The sequence below is a fragment of the Numenius arquata genome, chromosome 2, assembly GCF_964106895.1.
Source record: "Numenius arquata chromosome 2, bNumArq3.hap1.1, whole genome shotgun sequence".
Classification (NCBI taxonomy): Eukaryota; Metazoa; Chordata; class Aves; order Charadriiformes; family Scolopacidae; genus Numenius; species Numenius arquata.
In genome coordinates, this window is record NC_133577.1 from 61,898,289 (window position 1) to 61,916,784 (window position 18,496).

The 18,496-nt window shown below is 39.9% G+C and overlaps 1 protein-coding gene across 1 annotated transcript in view; it reads right to left on the reverse strand.

Moving 5' to 3' along the window:
• Positions 1-18,496, reverse strand: part of PIK3C2G (phosphatidylinositol-4-phosphate 3-kinase catalytic subunit type 2 gamma) — a 214,836-nt gene that overhangs the window by 120,983 nt on the left and 75,357 nt on the right. The window contains exons 13-15 of the mRNA XM_074167982.1: positions 13,800-13,914; positions 11,888-12,018; positions 4,033-4,221 (exon numbers count right to left, since the gene is read on the reverse strand). Coding sequence (XP_074024083.1) covers positions 4,033-4,221; positions 11,888-12,018; positions 13,800-13,914 — 435 coding nt within the window. The remainder of the gene's footprint in view (positions 1-4,032; positions 4,222-11,887; positions 12,019-13,799; positions 13,915-18,496) is intronic.

Consider the following 18,496-nt stretch of genomic DNA (forward strand, 5'->3'; position numbering starts at 1 on the left):
TCTTCAGAATGGTTGCAGCCATGCGCAATACTGGAACATGACACAACTACTTTGGTGATTGTTTCCTGATTCTAGCTTGATTTCCTGATTCCTAGCCACAGTACCTCACAGGTCAGCAAGTGTCCTCTGGATGTGCCAGAAAAACAAGGTTGGAGCTAACATTCTTCTATTTCAGTTAATGAATATATTTTGCCATTCATAATTTGAACTGCAAAATAACCTGACAAAAAATTGTAAGTGCAGTTCTATACATACACAAAACATTGGCATGTTAGCAATACATCATAAATGATGGCATTTCTAGCACTGCCTTTGGTTTCTTTCTCTCATCAAGAAAATTCTCTGAATAAACAAGTATACTGGTATCATTTCCCTAGCTGGCATGCCATGGAAAGTGGATACAGTTATAGAAGGCTCTAACGCCACTAAAGCTTGGCTTTTTACCAAACTCAGTAAGCAAAGTTAATGGTAAAATGCACAGGGCATCAATAAGCAGTGCTGAGTAGGAGGGACCAGCTCTATACCTTCTGCCTTAGGGAAAATTAGCAATGGCTTATAATCACCCTTCCCTGAAATTAGAGGTAAAACTAAGAGTGTAAAATCTTATTCTGCACTTCCCCCTGCCACCCTCTCCATCCTGTCTTTATTGATTAAAGAAACATTCATTGTTTTTTAAATTGTTTTTTTTAAGCTTTGGCTTCTGGGGCTGTAAGTATCAATGCACTTGCTGCAAGGACTAGATGCAAGGTTGCTACTGAATTTGCGTGTGAAATGTACCATGATTGTTTTCCAATTTATGAAAGTTCTTCCTTTCCACTGCATAAATTAGTATGTTATCATTTGGCTGCCTTGAGATGTGCCTGCAAAGGGGAAGAGCATAAGCTGTAGAAACGTGCTTACAGAACAAGAAACATCTATTAAATCGTACATTTAACTGTGTAGCGAACAAAACAATTTAGAAGTTTCAGAAAGTTGCAAAGAGAGTTCTAACTTAAAGCATGGTAACAGGGCTTGATCTGATGGGCCATGATACCTCTCCCTAAGATCTGTGATGCTGTCTTCTAACCCAGGCAAAGAGGTAGCACCTCAAATGATTTTCATTTCTTTATATACTTGCAAATGTGAGCTTCAGCTTAATCATCAGGACAGATGCCGCTTTTTCACCCTGAGAAGAAGGATAATTTACAGTCTCCAGCCCAAGGCTTGCAAAAGCGACTAGTGATTTTGAGTTCCCTCTCTAAACTGTACAAAGCTAAGCACGTGCCTGCAGGAGGAATTCAGGCTCCTCTTAAGACTGTGAAAACTGAAGTTCCAGCAAAAGAAGCATCCAAAATTCTGAGTGATCGGAAACTCTTGGTCTTTTTTACAGTATTGCTAACAAAGTGGTAAATTGTGGTACACAGAAATGATAAAACATAGATCTGAACTGTGTATCTCCTTTGTACAGGATGTTCTGAAAGCTGAATGTTTATGTGGAATCAATTTTTGTTTAGAAAAAAAAAAAAATCAGAAGATAAATGCAAGAGGGCACTTTAACTAAAAAATCCTGTCTCAGGAAGTCTCTGAGCTTCAGATTACTGAAATTTGGGAGAGCAGCACAGTGCTATTATGCTTGGCCCCTTCTCATTGTCTTCCCTAGGCATCTATTGTTAGTCACCACTGGAGACAGGATGCACTAGACTGGTCTTTGGTCTGATTTAGTACGGCTGCTTCTGCATCCATGCATTATGTTAACAACACACATAGACAAAGATCAGCTCTGATTTATTTTACTTATATATCATTTAATAGTGATGGTAACACAAGTCCTTAAAATAGACATGAACAGATAAAGAGCATTTCTTTTATATTCTGCTCATGTTTTATAGCAACATGGATCTTTCAGCTGTGTCTCAGTAATCACAAGAAATCAGAGAGCTCTTTTGTGAATGATAGAAATGAGGAACCGAGTTGAATTGTCAGCGCCAAACATAATACAGGATAGAGTTGAATGAACCTTCAAAAACAGCTCAGTTACGGAGCCCACAATCCAAAGTTAGTGAAGGTAATGTTGAAGGAAAGTTGGAGCCTACCCAGTGCTACTTTACTTTTCAAAATGATTGAAATCTGAGAAAAAGAGAACCAAGAGAAGAAACCTCAGAAATCCATTTATATGGAAAGTACTCCTCTCCTTCAACCCACTTTCTCAATTTGCATGTACATGTCTCTCAGCAGTTAAACCATGCGACCTAGACATCTGTGAAACTAGACATCTTTAAGAAAATGTAATCCCACTGTTTCCGAAGTTTAGCTTCCCAGTTGTTCATGCACCTACAAAATATTGTGGATATGTGAGGATATGTGAAGGACAGAATCTTTTTTTTTTTTTTAAAAGAGGATTTTTACTGTGATTCAGAACTTCTTTCTGTAGTGTTAGCGTGAAGCACAAAAAACCCAAATTGATATTATCTTTTGTGAGAAAGAAACTAAAAGGACAAACCAGCTAAGATCCTGATCAGCAGTACTCGTTCTTTGGCACCACTGCAGGTGCCAGCCACTCCCAACAGTGGCACCAGGAGAGACAAAGTGATGACATCTTCCCGTCTTTTCATGCCAGCAATCTTTGCGGCAGCCAGAATGAACAGTCTGCAGACTGCATCCACTACACACCGAGAAGCTCTGTGACAGGCTGAGTCATATTAAATATCCTGGGAAGCACCTGACAGAACTGATATTCTGTACCACACCCTGATGCAGAGTTGCATCTTCAAAGAACGATCAAGCCGTTCATTTGCAGAAATGCCACCCGTACACAGAAACAAAATTTGACAAAAGGTCTGATCTGAAAGCCTGGCACATTCTGACAAACAATCTCAAAATCTCTTGCTACTCTGGGGTGTGGAAGACAACACGTGGCCCACATACTCCTTTCTACATTGTTCTTTTATAAATTAGAAATGGATTCTAATAATTTAATAATGGCAAATAAGATCACAACATGCTCCAGAACCTGATCTTTCAGGACCTTAGCTTCCATCATTCCCACTAAACATAGAGAAGACACGTATGCAAACCTGTGAAACTGCTAATAGTTTGGGTATAAACCTGAGACAAAGGTATTCTTAGGAAATCACATCCAGAGGGAAATAACAGTCGATAGTCAGTTTTATATTATTAAATAACTATTTTTGGATAGTGTGGAGGTGGGTGTATAAAATCTTTTCTCAAGTAAAGCTGTAGGTGAGGTATTTTTTTCTAAAGGTACAATATGGAACCGAGATTGTAAAGCGGGTGCAGCTTGTGCTTACCCAGACAAGCAAAGACTTGATAAACCAAATTTGCTCAACCATTTCATCTGCACTTTTAATGTTTTCACAGGTAGATGGCTTAACGCAAAATACCTCCCAAGCTTTTGGAGGAAATGTAACTGCTGACACAGATTGTGTCCCCTAACATCTGCTGTTACGTCATAGGTAAGACTATCTCCAACATCAAGAAGCCTTCAAACAAACCACCAGCTCCCAGTGTAAGTGGAGGCGGAACATAAGGCATCACAACAGAATTTATTCAAAGTGTGAGGAACTGACTTCAAAGTTTCACCCTATCTTCTTCAGAAAGATGGGCTACAGGTGGGACTGTATGTATTTATATGGGATCATAATCTGGAAGCATATTTCAGTCCTCCTTATCTCCCATTAGTCACTTCATGTCTGTACAATAGTTTGAGGATAGAGAGTGCTATGTAAGTGCTGAGTATTTGACTGATCACCTGTTACCAGAAACTGACTGAATCTGCTATAGGGGATGAAATGCTCTTTCTACTATCCTGAGAAATAGAAAACCGTCTCAGCCTTGAAGGCAGGGCTGGCACGTTCAACTCAAGGTCATCACAAGAGCTGCAACTATACCTTCACTTTGGCACCGGGACAGAACTGGAAGCACAGTCAGCAAACCAAAGTACAATACTGTGCTGAGCAAATTGAAGTGCTGAATTAATCAACACGTGATCATTCCATTTATTGTTATTTTCCTACTTGGTTAATTTTCCCTTACCTGAAAGTCAGAAGCCCAAGTGCCTCCAGAGGGTTAGAAAATCTCCATCTCCTCAACACGGCGTACATTTCTGATACAGTCATTCGATCCCAACTGGGTGCACTGCCCAGTACCAGAGGAAGGGAGCAATTTTGGTTATTGCAGTAGTAACGATAAAACCATAAGATTCTTCTCTGTTGCTCTGAGAGTCTGGAAGAGAAGATTAGAAATTCAGTTTGAAATTAAAACCACCTGGAGCTTTGTGTAGCAACAAACTTTATTGTAGAGAGGGGCCAAGTCATACAGTACACTGCTTTTCAGCTAAGTACGTGTTTTCCTTAGGGTAGGATAACATTTTCTGCAGACCAGCTTTTATAAGAAAAGTGATACTTATACTCTGGATCTGTCAGCCTTGGGTCATATAAAAATGAAGTGTCAAAAGACACACTTATATGGTTATTTCACTTCCCAAGCACTCTCATTTTTCTTCTCCACTGTCTCTGTTGTTGGTGGTGTTTGTTTGTTTGTTTTTTACTGGGGTTTGCTGACAGAGACAAAGAAGGTGCTGTTATCACCAGATAAATTATTGTTACATCCATCTGCTACACATCATAGATTCATAGATTGGTCCAGGCTGGAAGGGACCTCCAAAGGTCATCTAGTCCGACCTCCCCGCAGTCAGCAGGGACACCCCCAACTAGACCAGGTTGCCCAGGGCCTCGTCGAGCCTCACCTTGAATATCTCAAGGGAAGGGGCCTCAACCACCTCTCTGGGCAACCTGTTCCAGTGTTCCACTACCCTCAGAGTAAAGAACTTGTTCCTAATATCCAATCTAAATCTCCCCTTCTCCAACTTAAAACCATTGCCCCTCCTCCTGTCACTGCAGGCCTTTGTAAACAGACCCTCCCCAGCCTTCCTGTAGGCCCCCCTCAGGTACTGGAAGGCCGCTATGAGGTCTCCCCAGAGCCTCCTCTTCTCCAGGCTGAACAACCCCAGCTCCCTCAGCCTGTCTTCTCTCTGTCATCTCTAACTAACTACTGTAACAACTAGACACACAACACCACTAAGCCATAGCTTTCATTCCTGCCCTTCCTTTGCTTAATGCAGGTGTGTCTATTTTTAATACATTTGCATTTCAATACATCCATGCACCTACACGAGAACAGGAGCGCGTGTGCACGCACACGCACAGAGTGTGATTATACCTAGCACTGGTATGAGTTTGGAAAAGGGAAGGAAAGCTTCCAGCATCTTCTAGGTCTGTTCACAAGGACTAGCATGCCGTGCTTCGCTGTACTCACTTACAAAAAAGGATGCAATACCAAATTCCTCATAGAGATATTAGATATCTAAATGACATACTGATAAAATAGTCAGTCATCACACCACATTTCACCACAATCAGAAACGCCTCAGAATATTTTTGGCTATATATCCTCTGATTTGTCAACAATTTAGATGTCTTTGCCTATTAATATGCCTTTGCATATTAAATCCTAGGTTTTGACACCATCAGAAAACAGAAAAAGAAATTCCCTATGAGAGACAAGCTCAGGCTATCTCCTTAATTTGATATCAGAGTCTTCAAAAGCAAGCTTTAAGAGTGCGAACTGATCTCCAGTTCACACAAATCATTACTGAAACAAAGAGGAGTACCATATTTCTTGATCATACCTAACCAGATTGTTGATCCGTCTACTTAATAAGATCAACGTAACTGTGACTTTAAATGTACCTAGATATTTCAGAGCAAGGTGTGAGAAACTTTGTAGATGGCAGTAAGTAAACAGCTCATTTCCAATCAAGCCTTTCATTATCCAGATGTGTAAGCAGGGCTCAAAATCCAAGTGTTTACATTCCTTCCAAGGTCTTCTTTCTTCTATTTGCAACGTTTTGGGACATTCTTAGCCAAAAAACTCTCTTAGCCCTGCTCTATCTGTCAAGATTGTGGCTTTCACAACTCATAGCAATGAGTTCCTTTGGCTCTGTATGCACTGGAAAACTTCCCTTCTTTGCAATTTTGAATTGCCAAGCATTTAAGAACACAGTAGTGGTACAAAGATGGGCATGTTTTTTACTGTCACAAGAGTGAATGTTTATTTGTCTCCTTTAGGAGAATAAGCTCATAAATATATGTAGAAGATTAACAGAACAAATATGTTCAAAGATGATACAAGTTCTGTCATGACTTTTAGTAAGCATTTCAAGAAAAGCATCATTTTGGTATTTCACAAAACGGCTTCAGAATTCACAGCATGTCTATTGTGACGATAGATAGATGTCTTCGTGTTTGTGCGAAGAAGTCACACATAGAAAACGAGATAAAAGTAGGCCTAAGACTTTATCGCCTGTCTGGTTTTCTTACGTATTTGGATGGTATTCTGCAGGACAGTTCAGCTAAAGGACCCCTTTTATATGTTGACTTTAAACGGGGATTTAAGCTTTCAGACAGCATCCTCCAAACTAGACAATCTGTTGTTCAGATTAAAGCAGCTAAAGCCTCTACTGAGCTTACAAAGGAAGATAAGAAATCAATCCTTGTATCAGGTTTTCTAAATAACAGATTTCTCCCTCTGACTTCACTCCAGAGGCAATGACATTTTCTTTTTCCATGTTTTAAAGATCAGAGATGGAATTAAAGGTTGGGTAGGGTGGGGGTTTTTTAGGTTTTCATTTTAAGTTTCTTAGTTGTAACAAAAGTTTGTATATACATGTAATGGGACATTTAAGATGAATGGTAAAAGTATTTTGCATACATACAGCATGTGAGGATTATTATGCTAATAGGGACATTTCTTTGGCTCAGTGGGGATAAGATGCTAATAAACCCTCTTTATTGATAAAAATGCAGTTTGTGGGTTTTTTTTTTTTTTAGGAAGAGTTGTATCTAAATTTCCCTCCATGTAACAGCTATATTAAAATGTATAGCCTTCTACTCAACACAAATAAAAATAAAGTATCTTAAACCGTAAATAATTCAGTGGTTTACAGTTGGAAAGTTTTCATTAATCCTTTTTGCTAAATGAAGTAAACAGCTTCTGTGAAAGCTTTGTTAGCTAGTCTTAATTATTACCTTTTTTGTGGGGGAAATGGCAAAAAAATGAGTTTAAATGCTTCTTTGTTGTTCATGTTTTGCACTAAACCAGAATAAGACAAAAGGCAAAAAGAGGAAAGAGCAGCAAATCTAGCAAAAGCAAATTTCTGCCCCCTGGCACTGATTCTCATTTGCAAGTTGCTCTCTTGTGGACAGACTAGCAAATTCTGCAGCATCGCTGCACTTTTTTAGACCTGTTCTACTATTCACCCATCTGGAAGTAGCTTTTCTAAATCACAATTCACAGCAATGGCACTCTCATGACAACTGGTAGGCAAACTAGATTCTCGCCAGGTAAGTGGCAAAAAGGAAAAGGAAAAGGGAAGCTGAAAGAGAGGGAAAAATAAGGTAGAAAGAAAATGATGAATGAAGGAAAGAAAGATAGCAGAAACAAGACTGTCATCTTCCTGGCTTCAAACCAGTCTCTGATCCTTACACTGGGAGCCACTTCGCAGGCTGTCTCACGTTTGAAGAGCAGCTACTATCTCAGATGGCTAGTTTTCTTGGGTTTGTATTTCAAACACAGTAATCCTAAAAGGAATCAAAGGCTTACATCTGAACTGGCTGGCAGTAACTAATGAATACTCTTGGTGCCCCTTTTCTTGCCTGGTCTGGTGATGACACCAAAGACCACACAGTGTAGGGCTGTGAGGAGCACAAGAGCCATATGGTGAAGTTAATTTCCTTCAGTCCCATTGATCCCCTCACTAATCAACACCCAAGAGATGGTGGCTACGGGGACCAGTGATCTGAGTCAGCTACCAGAGAGACAGGGTCCAAGAGTCAGCTATTGGGAAGACCATATGTTGGGACCAGCTACTGGGGAAACCCACGTCCCATGTATCAGGAAGAGGTCCAAGCACCAGCAAATGGAGCATGGTTGTGAATCTTGGGGGCTCACATGTCTGGGTGTCAGCATCTGGGGAGAGCAGGGAGATCTGGGGCCAGCTACAGGATTGACTACCTAAGCCCAGCTATTGGAGCGATTAATATTTTGATACTATATATATAAATATATGTATGTATACGTATTCCACCAGTGGACTTTGATCCTGACCAGGCAGAGAGGAGGAACAGAATCGGGCTGTCTGTGCTGTCCATTTTGTGGCAGTGCTACGTGTTGGTGTGTGCTGGTAAGGTACTGCTTTCTGCCTGTGTTGATATGTTGATATTCCTATCAGGAATATGTGGTCCACCTCCCTAATGGCTGAACACGGGGACATTGAGCCATAGCAGCCTTGCATTCATAACACTACTGGATTCAACAGCCTATAACAAGGACAACCATGCAGTTGTCTGTTTTTAACCATTGTTTCTTCTTTTTCTACCATAGGGTTAAGAACATTTTCTATCCATTCACATACTCCCTCTGCTTTCAGTAGAATGAACAGAAGGATGTGAACAGCCTGAGGTTTCTTGCATCTTCTAACCACAGGTACCCATTTATTTCAAAATCATATTTGAGGCTTGTAAGCCTGAAGCATCATCATACAGACATATTGCCACTGAAAAGCTACCTAGATCTCTCTCTGTCGTGGTTTCGGCTGAATTTACCAAAACCGGACCGGCAGATGGCCCTTTCCCCCCCTTCTCCCCCCCCAAAAAGAGGAGAGAGGAGGAGAAAGAGATAAAGAGATTCAGAAGTTTAGAATGAACTAAACTCTTTAATGAAGAATTAATATTAAAATAAAAAAAAAGAAGAAAATAATGAAAATAGATACAATATATACAAAACCATATCAAGCTCCCAGGATGACAGTCACATCACCGGCAGGCACTGGGGAAGTCCCAGACTGGACTCAGTGACGAATGGGAACTGGATTCCAGCTCTGGAGTCAGGAACACACTGATCAGGATCAAAGGCAGATGAACAGACAGAGTCCTCTCTGGACGTCGGCCATCGCAGGAAGGGGACTGACCCTTTGATCCCTCAGCCTTTATACTGAGCATGGGGCAGATGGGATGGAATACCCCAGTTGGTCAGGTTTGGGTCACCTGTCCTGTCCACTCCTCCCCACCAATGTGACCCCTCTACGTTTTTTCCGTTTCCAACCCTCTAAGGGGGCAAATAACGAAACTGGCTGCCCTTGGTTGTTATAGCAATAACTATAAGCAAGGGCCTCCCTGCCTACCATTCCTTGGCATGGAGCACAAACATTGGGCTTATCATTCTGAGAACGAGCAGTTTTCTCCACAATATGCCGTTAATTTCAGAGAGTTAGAGGAGGCCTAGCTAGGATGTAAAGTTACAGAACAGAAAATTGGTTCGGTTTTACTTCAAACCGGGACACTCTCCTTTTCTTGACATAAAATTAAAAAAAAGGAAGGAAGAGACTTTCTACTATACCGTGGTAATATTGTGTTTAGATACTAATATGTTGTTACAAACTTTTAAAATAAAACTCTATCATGACCGAGGAAGGTAAAAATAATTCCTCTGATACAGATACAACAAAAATTACAGGATGACAGATTTCTATTGATCAGAAAGTACTTAAAAATGGAATTCCTTCATTCAAACCTCAAGCATGCTATCCTTCACCTTGATGATTCATTTAATAGACCAGCTCTGCCCATAAGATAAGATAACCAAAACCAACCAATTGTGGAAAAAAACCCCATTCTCTTTCCTCCAAGAATCTGTTATTGAACTTATCAAAGCCTTAACTCCAGCCTGCTGACTTTCAGTGGTCTCTTCCCTTCATATTCCCACAGAATCCAAAATCGTTATATTAGGGATGTTATCGGGTCCACCCTGGCTTGGCCTTATAATACCTATTTATGAACCTGTTATCCATGAATTTGTGTATAGTCTTCATGAATCTGATTATATTGTCTACCTCCACAGCTTTGTGATGGCAGATTTTAAATGTTCACCGCTGCCTTAGGAAGTACTTTCTTCCATTTGTTGACAATTGATCTCCTACTTGTTTCATTCAATGTTCCTAGTTCAAATAGAGACTTCTTCTCAACACCCTTCCTGTGAATGCCCAATATTTTGTTGGCACTTTTGGCTGCAGCTACTCATTATACTCATGAGTTAAGGGAAAGATCAGCAGTAATGTCAAGATCCATTTCCTGCATTGTAACTGCCAGCTCTGAGTTCAGTGTCATGTACAGATGCTTAGATAATTTTTCCTTAAATATATTCCCTTGAATTTATCCACACTGAAGCTCATCTGCCATGCTCATGTGCAGTTTTGTAAGGTCCTTCTGGATCTCCTCTCCATGGCACAGTGTTTGACAATCTGGCAGGCTTAGTACCATCTGCAAACCTGGAGATTTCCCCATCCATTTCCTTCTCCTTGTTGTCGATTAAGATACTGAATAAAACTGGTCCTGACCTTGAGCGCTGAAAGACCCTACTGCTGATTATTCCATTCTGAAAAGCCACCATTAAACACACAATCTTTGCCTTTAACCAGTTTTCCTCTAAATCCATGACAACTTCATTTCTTTAATATTCTGATGTGGAACTCACCAAAGTTTTTTGAATATCCACCAAATCCTCAATATCCACACACCCACTGACAATCTTCTAGGACAGCAACAGGTTGGTGAGGCAGGATTTCTATTCACAGAAGACACACTGTTTCTTTCCAGACAAATAACTCCATACTTCGCTAAATGCTTAATGATCTTATTCTCTCTTACAGAACCATCATTTTACCACGAACAGAGGTCAGATGCATTGGCTTGAGGTTCCCCAAATCACTTCTGGAGCACCCTTTTCAGGTGGAAATCCTGCTAGCAACTTGCCAGTACCCTGCCACAGTGACTATTTGCAATAAAATACTGATCTCCCACTCATAATCAAAAATAAAATTAAAAAAGAATCAAATCACAGACCCCATGGTAAATAAAAATAATTTTACGTTTCATCCTGTCTTTTTAAAAACCGAAGTAAACATCAAATACAACTGCAAGTCTGTCTTTTTAAAAAGAAATTAATTTAAAAAAAAATCCAAACAACCAACATAGAAATCGGCACAGAAAAGTCCTCTTAACAGATACGCCATACTACAGCGAGAGGGCTCAACTGGCTTTAAGTTATTTAGTTATTGCACAACTAACGGACCTTTTGGCCTTTGATGGAGGATTAATTCACACAATTAACTGTGATTGGTATAAAGTCTCTCTGTAAGCACTTGTGTTCCCAATTCCACCCTGACTATATCTAAAATGACTTGATACAGTACATAATCCTAATTGATAGTGTAACATACATATAGCTGAGCACACTAATCGGCCCCAGTATACACAGTGTGTTTTCTTTCACTTTGTCTTTATTCACCTTCTGTGAAAGCTAAACTTTCCATACTTCTTTCCTTGCCTATTACTTGACACAAGTTTTTTTAATAATTATGTGCCATTCAAGTACTATGGCTGAAGTCTGAGTGTATTATTACTAAAGAAGGCTGATTTTCATAGAACCCAAAGGTTTTCTTGCTAATACTGATGGAGACTTATTGCACCACCTGAAAATCCTGAGGTTTGAATCAAAAATTAGTTTCTCGCTTCAAGGACACGAAAAGATATAGTAAATAGAAAGGCAAAACCAATCCTTTTCTAAACTGGTAAAATACACTGCCACCTCCAGGGGCTTATTTAGGCTTTGCTGTGATCTATTCTCTCATTTAGAGGTGTTACTTCTCAAATCAATCAAGCTAGGCTCCTTCAGAGGAAAAGTCTGTTTTTAAAGAACTAGAACCATTTAATTGTGACCGACAGAATAAGTACAGCAAGCCAAGAATCAGCAGGGCTAGCTGGGTACAACTTACAGCAGAAGCGAATGTGTCTGCGAAAGTCTTGTAATATGCATCAGGCAGTCTTTAGTCGGCTCTTCAAGATCACCTCTTCTTTCTTCAGGTTCAGGCTTAATGAACTCCAGATCAGTTTCTGGAAAGTCAATCTTTATTTAAAAAAAAAAAAAAGGGAGAAAAAAAGAAAAGACAGAAGTCCTTTTAGCAATATGCATTCTTAGGTACAACTGTCGATAAATGTTATCTTGGATTTGTACAGAAAGTACACAAAATATGACACAAAGAAGAGGGGATAATTCTTTGAGGATATTCAGTGCATGTAACATGTTACTTAAATATCTTTGTGATAAACTCAGCCCACGAAAATCAGTGTCACTGACTTTCCTGGGAGCAATTCATCCACTGTATTTCAATTTTATTAGAACCACATGAACTCAAAGCTGAAGTATTTTTTTCCTTTTTTCTTCCTTTCCTATTTTTTAATGAGATGGTTCTTAAATGGAAAGCTTCCATTAATGTAGAGTTTTTTGGGTTTGGTTTGGGGTTTTTTTTCTGAAAAAGTAGGGATAATTCTGATGTGTAGTTTGCCAGTGTAAAAGGTGGAAATCAGATTTCTGATTTCACTTCTGGATGTTTAATTTCATATCTATTATACAACATCTATCAATTTTTCATTCTTTACACTTACATATGGGGGTCAGAAATTTAGGATCATATTTTTAAGACACAGAAAAAGAAAACATTTAACCAAAATTATAAAGCTTGAATTGCTTGATAATCTGACTACATACTCAGCTGAAAACTCTTCAAAATTCAGCTCAATTTGAACATCCCATTTTGGTTTATTAACGTACACCGTAATCTCTTATATATATCTATTTTTTTTAATATGTGTATTTGATATGCATCATTCTTCTAAAGGTTAACAAAATTATTCCCTAAAAAACCAAAGTGTCTAGTCAGACACATCAGAAAAACTATCATTATGACATTTCCAGCGTGTTCACAGGTCATGATACTGTCACATGCATGGGAATAACTGAAAACAGGGAGGGAGAAGGAGCAGAATGAGAGATCCTCCTGTTCCGTTTCTTTCAGCGGAGAGAGATTATAAATTAATAGCCATTTATTGTCTCAACGTCCCTTTATTATTAATGGGGGAGCTATTTTAAGGCGTTGTCTTAGACTGAACTCCTCAGACTAGAAAATCCCCATTTACTCGCCTATTAAAAACAGGGCATTTTCAGGCCAGCCTCATTTGTCCGTATTATCTACTTTTACATGTCATTCACTAACAGTCATTCAGCTTTATAATACACAAAACAATTGGCTTTGCCCTTGAAGTATCCAGTTGCCGATTTAACCTGGAAAGGTAACAAAACTAACATGCGGTCCTAATGCATTTTCAATACTGGAGCACCATTCTGCCCGGAATGAGTGGGCGCTCAGCATGTAGTCATCAAGGGAGAGCTATACTGATGCCTATTGACAATTTACGTGTAGCCACTTCCTTCACAAATCCTTTATGCTACTCAGTCTAATTGCAAGCTGTATGTTCCATTTAATACAGCATGCAATTCAATAGTACTCAAAACAAAAGTTCAGATTTGAAAAGGCAGCTGTAAGTCAGGTACCGAGTCATTAATTTGTGTCAAAAGTATTTTTGGAACCCAAATTATAACAACAAAAATTACCCTAGAAAAACCTTCTCTAGTCCTCAGAGGTGGTATTCGATATGAAAAGTATTATACATATTTGCCACCGTGCAGAATTATACACTTCCATCCATTAAGATTAACATGCTCTCTTTAAGTGGCTATAACGAAAATAGGTTTTTTAACATGCGTGGTCTTGATGAGCTGTGGGAACAATCCTTTTTCTTGCACTTTGTTAGAAAACAACGCTTTCCTTTCCTTTCTCGCTTTCTTACCTGCAACGTCACTGAGGTTGGTGTGTCAGTACCGCAGATGCCTGGGGTAATCATGGTTGTTGTAAGCGTGCTGTACAACGTCATGCTAAGCAGCACCGTCCCGTGAATGAGCCGCCTGCAATGCACACAAAGAGAAGTACTGCACAAGGCGAACGGGGTTTATTGAAATTACATCAAAGACCACGGAACTGGGTAGCTTAAGACAGGCAAAAGGAGAACAAACCTTTTATCTTTATATGGCCAGTACAAATCTGGCCTAGATCAGCAGAGGTTGTACGCTGATGGCCTCACTGCTGGAGTGGTATCTGTTGCAGGGATCATGACAGAAATCAAGCTGCCAAGACACTCCAGGTCAGCTCTGCACTTTACCACTGACTTCTTTTGTGACAGGGGTTGCCATTTAAGCCAGGTGTAAAACGATAATACCATATTTCAATCTCAAGACTTAATTTTGAGGACGCATATGTTGATTGTGAAGCATCAACACACTATATGAGGTGGAGGGCAGCACATATTTATTCCATAAAACCAAGAAACTCACGGCAACCTACTGCAACCATGAAGCATCCTTGCTGATTTAACATGTAGATGGCAGGGAGGCATGACTATGATATCAGAGTCTCCAAAAAGCTGAAAGGAGTTTGAGTGGGATAGCTTGCATGGCATGTGTTGCATATGGTTTCTGGACAGATGAAAGAATATAGTCTGAAGTACCAATCTGAGCACTACATGTGTGGAATAATTCCTAAAATATAATTTTTATTAAAAATATATAGCATTGTTCACACATTGTCCACAAAGGTATAAAATCGAAACGTTTCCAGGGTGGAACACAGCAGCAGCTGGTATGCAAGGAATCCGCTACATCTATGACTCCCTGAACAATATTGCTTGCAAAAGCAACATGGAGGATGGAGTGGAGTGAAGATTCCACGGCCAAGCTCTGTGATTACACAGCAGAATGGAAACAAGGTGACCCTATGGAAGTGATAAGCGGCATGCTTGCTACCCTGAGCCAACAGTCTGTCAAATTTTGATGAAATGCTGTCCTTTGTGCAAACTTTGCTCATTATAATGTCATTATAATACCAAAACACACCTCCAGCCCGAAGGCTACCCGCCTCCAAGGCGTGACCACTCCTCCTCGAGTCTGCGCCCTGAATTTTTCGTAAACTATACCTTTAAATGCGAGGCGAGAGAATTTTACACCAATCATAATAAAGGTATTTATGACTAAAGTCACTCAAACTCCACCTTGAAGGTAAAAAATAATATAAAAAGGTATTATATTATCTCCCCCCCGAGAAAGGGGGGATGCTAGGGAAGACACCATCGTAAACAAGTCAGGGAGGACCCCATCATGGACTGCCTCTGACTCCCGGGACCAGTCGATGGGCTGAGCCTTTCTTCCCCCGCATAGGGACGCCTGTGGGTAAGACTTGGACTATACTGAGTGCTTCCTCGGGGAACTTAGAAATCTCTCTAGAGGGTTACCTTTCACATTCATAGCCAGGCTGTATTGTTTGTAACTTTGTCATGCGCTTTGTACCATTAACATTTTTTCTTTTACTTGCACGTGCTCTGCAGACTGTACTTATCGCCGGCAAACCAAAAGAACCTTTATATCTGTTGCTTAAATAAACTGCACTGTTTAAGTAGCTAGCCGTTTCGGTTTCTCACCGAACGCGACCAGACACTGAAGTGCGGCTGTTCTAGTTCGTGAGCACAACTAGACTGAAGGTGCAGTCCACTGCCAGTGTATCCAGAATCGTGATAGTTTCATATATTAAACACGACTGGACTGATAGTGGTGAATTGGGCATCACTCAGAACTTAAACCCAGCTGCCCCTAGCCTCCCACCTCGGTGAGGAGTGTTAGAACGCAAGGGGGTTTATTTTCTGCCAAAACTATTTTGCCTCTTTACGCAACAACATGTACAAGAAAGTCTTATCAAAAACAGGCATGGACGCCGTCTGCAGATAAAAAAACCAGTACGATTTGGCAGGTCAACCCAATTCAGTCTAGAGAACTTGAATAAAATCAGAAAGTTCTAATCTTAACTAATCTTCTCTAATTAAGAATGCAGTACTCGAATAAAGGAAGATACAGTACACTGGACTTACCCTTTAATTTGTTCACATCTGAACGGTTAATGAGGTCAGAAATTTGATTATGTTCAACATCTCTTTTTTTAATAACAAATAATTTTTGTTATGATCATTCCAAGCATTGCTCAGTCAATACAACCGAGATTCTCTTCTGCCCATTGCAACAGAAACAGCCAGAAAGGCAGATGAGATTTGAGTGTTACCTGAGATGAGGATGTTAGTGCTACAAGAGAATCTACACAGACTTTTTGATCCCAGCATGAATTTGCAACATTGCTGTAAAAAAGGTACCTTTTGAATAGCAGCAATTCATTTCAGTTTGCAAAGTCATCTGAAGAAGAAATAAGAAACTCCCGCAAAGTAATTTTTATAGTCAACACTCAGTGTAAACCCAATTCAGGGCTAATTTTTCTATTTCACTTCTCAAGCTATTCATGTTTTTAGTGCAAACATTTTATTTTATTGTGAGAACACAGCTCAGGAGGATTAAAGACAAAACCATTTTCTGAAGTTTCTTCTGCAGCTGTAGGTGTATTTGCAGGTGAATGGAGGCAGGAAAAGGAGCTGTGATGTGATCAAGATAGCACTTGGGGACAAAGAGCTTGTGTGACATGAAGTCTTTCACATTTAGGTCAGTGATGCGAATGTGGAAGTGATCAATGGTGGTTCAAAGTTGTTTTTCTGTGATGTGTACTCGGATGACCTTTAATAAATGAGTCGCTTCTCTTCAACCACTTGTTTGTGGACAGTGGTTTACATCATAATTTGAACTAATTGGCACTTTTGTTAGAGGAGAGAGGAGTAGCTGAGAATTGAACCAACGTGGAGACTAAATTATCCTTTTCAGCTCTCATTACTGCTAATCACTTTCATATTGTGCTTAAAACTATTGGGGGCTTTCAAAAAGAATCCATACAGTGGATTTTTTTTTTCCCTGGAAAACTGTATAGGCAAATACAAGAATTAGCACAGACCTCAGAGGCACTGTAGATGTGTTTAATTGAGACATTTCCTGAGTTCATTATTTCAACTCATTTGCACCCAGTGTAGATGTAGCTAAATACTGTCCAGGAAGATAAGGAAGAATCAGCAGGTGGGTTCCTCAGAGTCCTCAACTAGAGAAACAGCAAGGAAAGCGATGGAGCTTTGCTGGACTGAGAAGACTTCACACGTTAAAGCAAATGACAGAACTGAGTAAAATCACAGACATCAAACCCCTTTGATAGTATGCAGAAGACATTTCCTAAGAAAAAAATTAATTAGTTGTACAAGCTAGCACGTATTTATACCTTGTGTATAGCGTAGCCCAATTTACACATTTACAAATAAGTGAGGAACTTATATATCTTCCATCCGCAAGTCACTCTTTGGACTAAGGCTAGTCTGTAAACACAGGAGGCATTTAAAAAAGATGGGAACAGCCATTGACAACTGCAAAATATGGTGTATTTTTTTGAGGTGCAGCTTTCCTTAGCTATCATCGGGGCACTGTATGCTCTGCACAGCTAACATTATTTGGGACCAAGTCTGCATTTGGACACACAAATGGAACAAGAGGACCATGCAGGTGAATGAAACAGTAAAAGGATGCTTGATAATTATTAGAAAAAGTTAAAAAGCAAGAGAGTGTGCAGGATCCATTAAGAAAAGGAAGGAGCCAGCATCATGAGCAGTATGACCATAACATTTACTGAACAGACGTATGCCTCTCTCTGCTACATGGTTCTACTGGTGAGCTCAGACAGATCACTCCCCATTCTGCCTGCCAGTTTTCCCATCTGTAAGGTGAGGGTAGTGATAATGGCCATTGTGTAAAGACTGTATATTGATCACAGCCGTAGACAATGGCTTCCATGTAGCACCTTCAGCATCAAGTACATCAGAAGGTGAATAAACAAGTGCTGCTCTGTGCCTACTGCCTTTTATTTGTTCATATGCTCCTGCAAAACCAGGGCAGATGGAAACCCCTGGAATTACACAGATTCCCAGCTCTTGTTTATTACCCAAGTTAAAATAAATTTCCCATCTTATTACAGCAGAAGAGAACACTGCTATTTAAGGATAGCTCAAGCTACGCCAACTTAATAAAGTCAACCTTGTGTCCCGAAGTCACGTGGCAGACTTCCCTTACCACTCCCAGCAAGAGGAAATTTTTGTTGCTTGCTGTGTCTGATTTGGAAATACCTGTCCAAAATAAATTCTGTTGTTAGAATCATTGAAGTCAGAGCAATGGGCACTGTGGGGGACATTACAACTCCCAAATTGCCCCAAATGATGGATTTCTGATTTGCTAATTAACTCTGGATCACTAAACTATTCAGGCCAAGAGATAAACACATTTTTCTGATGTGAAGGAATGGAAAGTTGGCACACAGGCCTACAAACACTTTTTGAACTGCTTTTTGTGTCTAATAGGACTTCTTGATACAGATGCACCGTCAAGGGCCTTATTGGAATTGATTTAGGGCCACTATCTAAAGTCAACTACCTGATAAGGATGAGAAATGTGGATGTGAAGGCTCACCTACTAGAGAAGTCGTCAGCAACAATCATTATTACCGTGTTCATTCCCAAATGTATATAACATT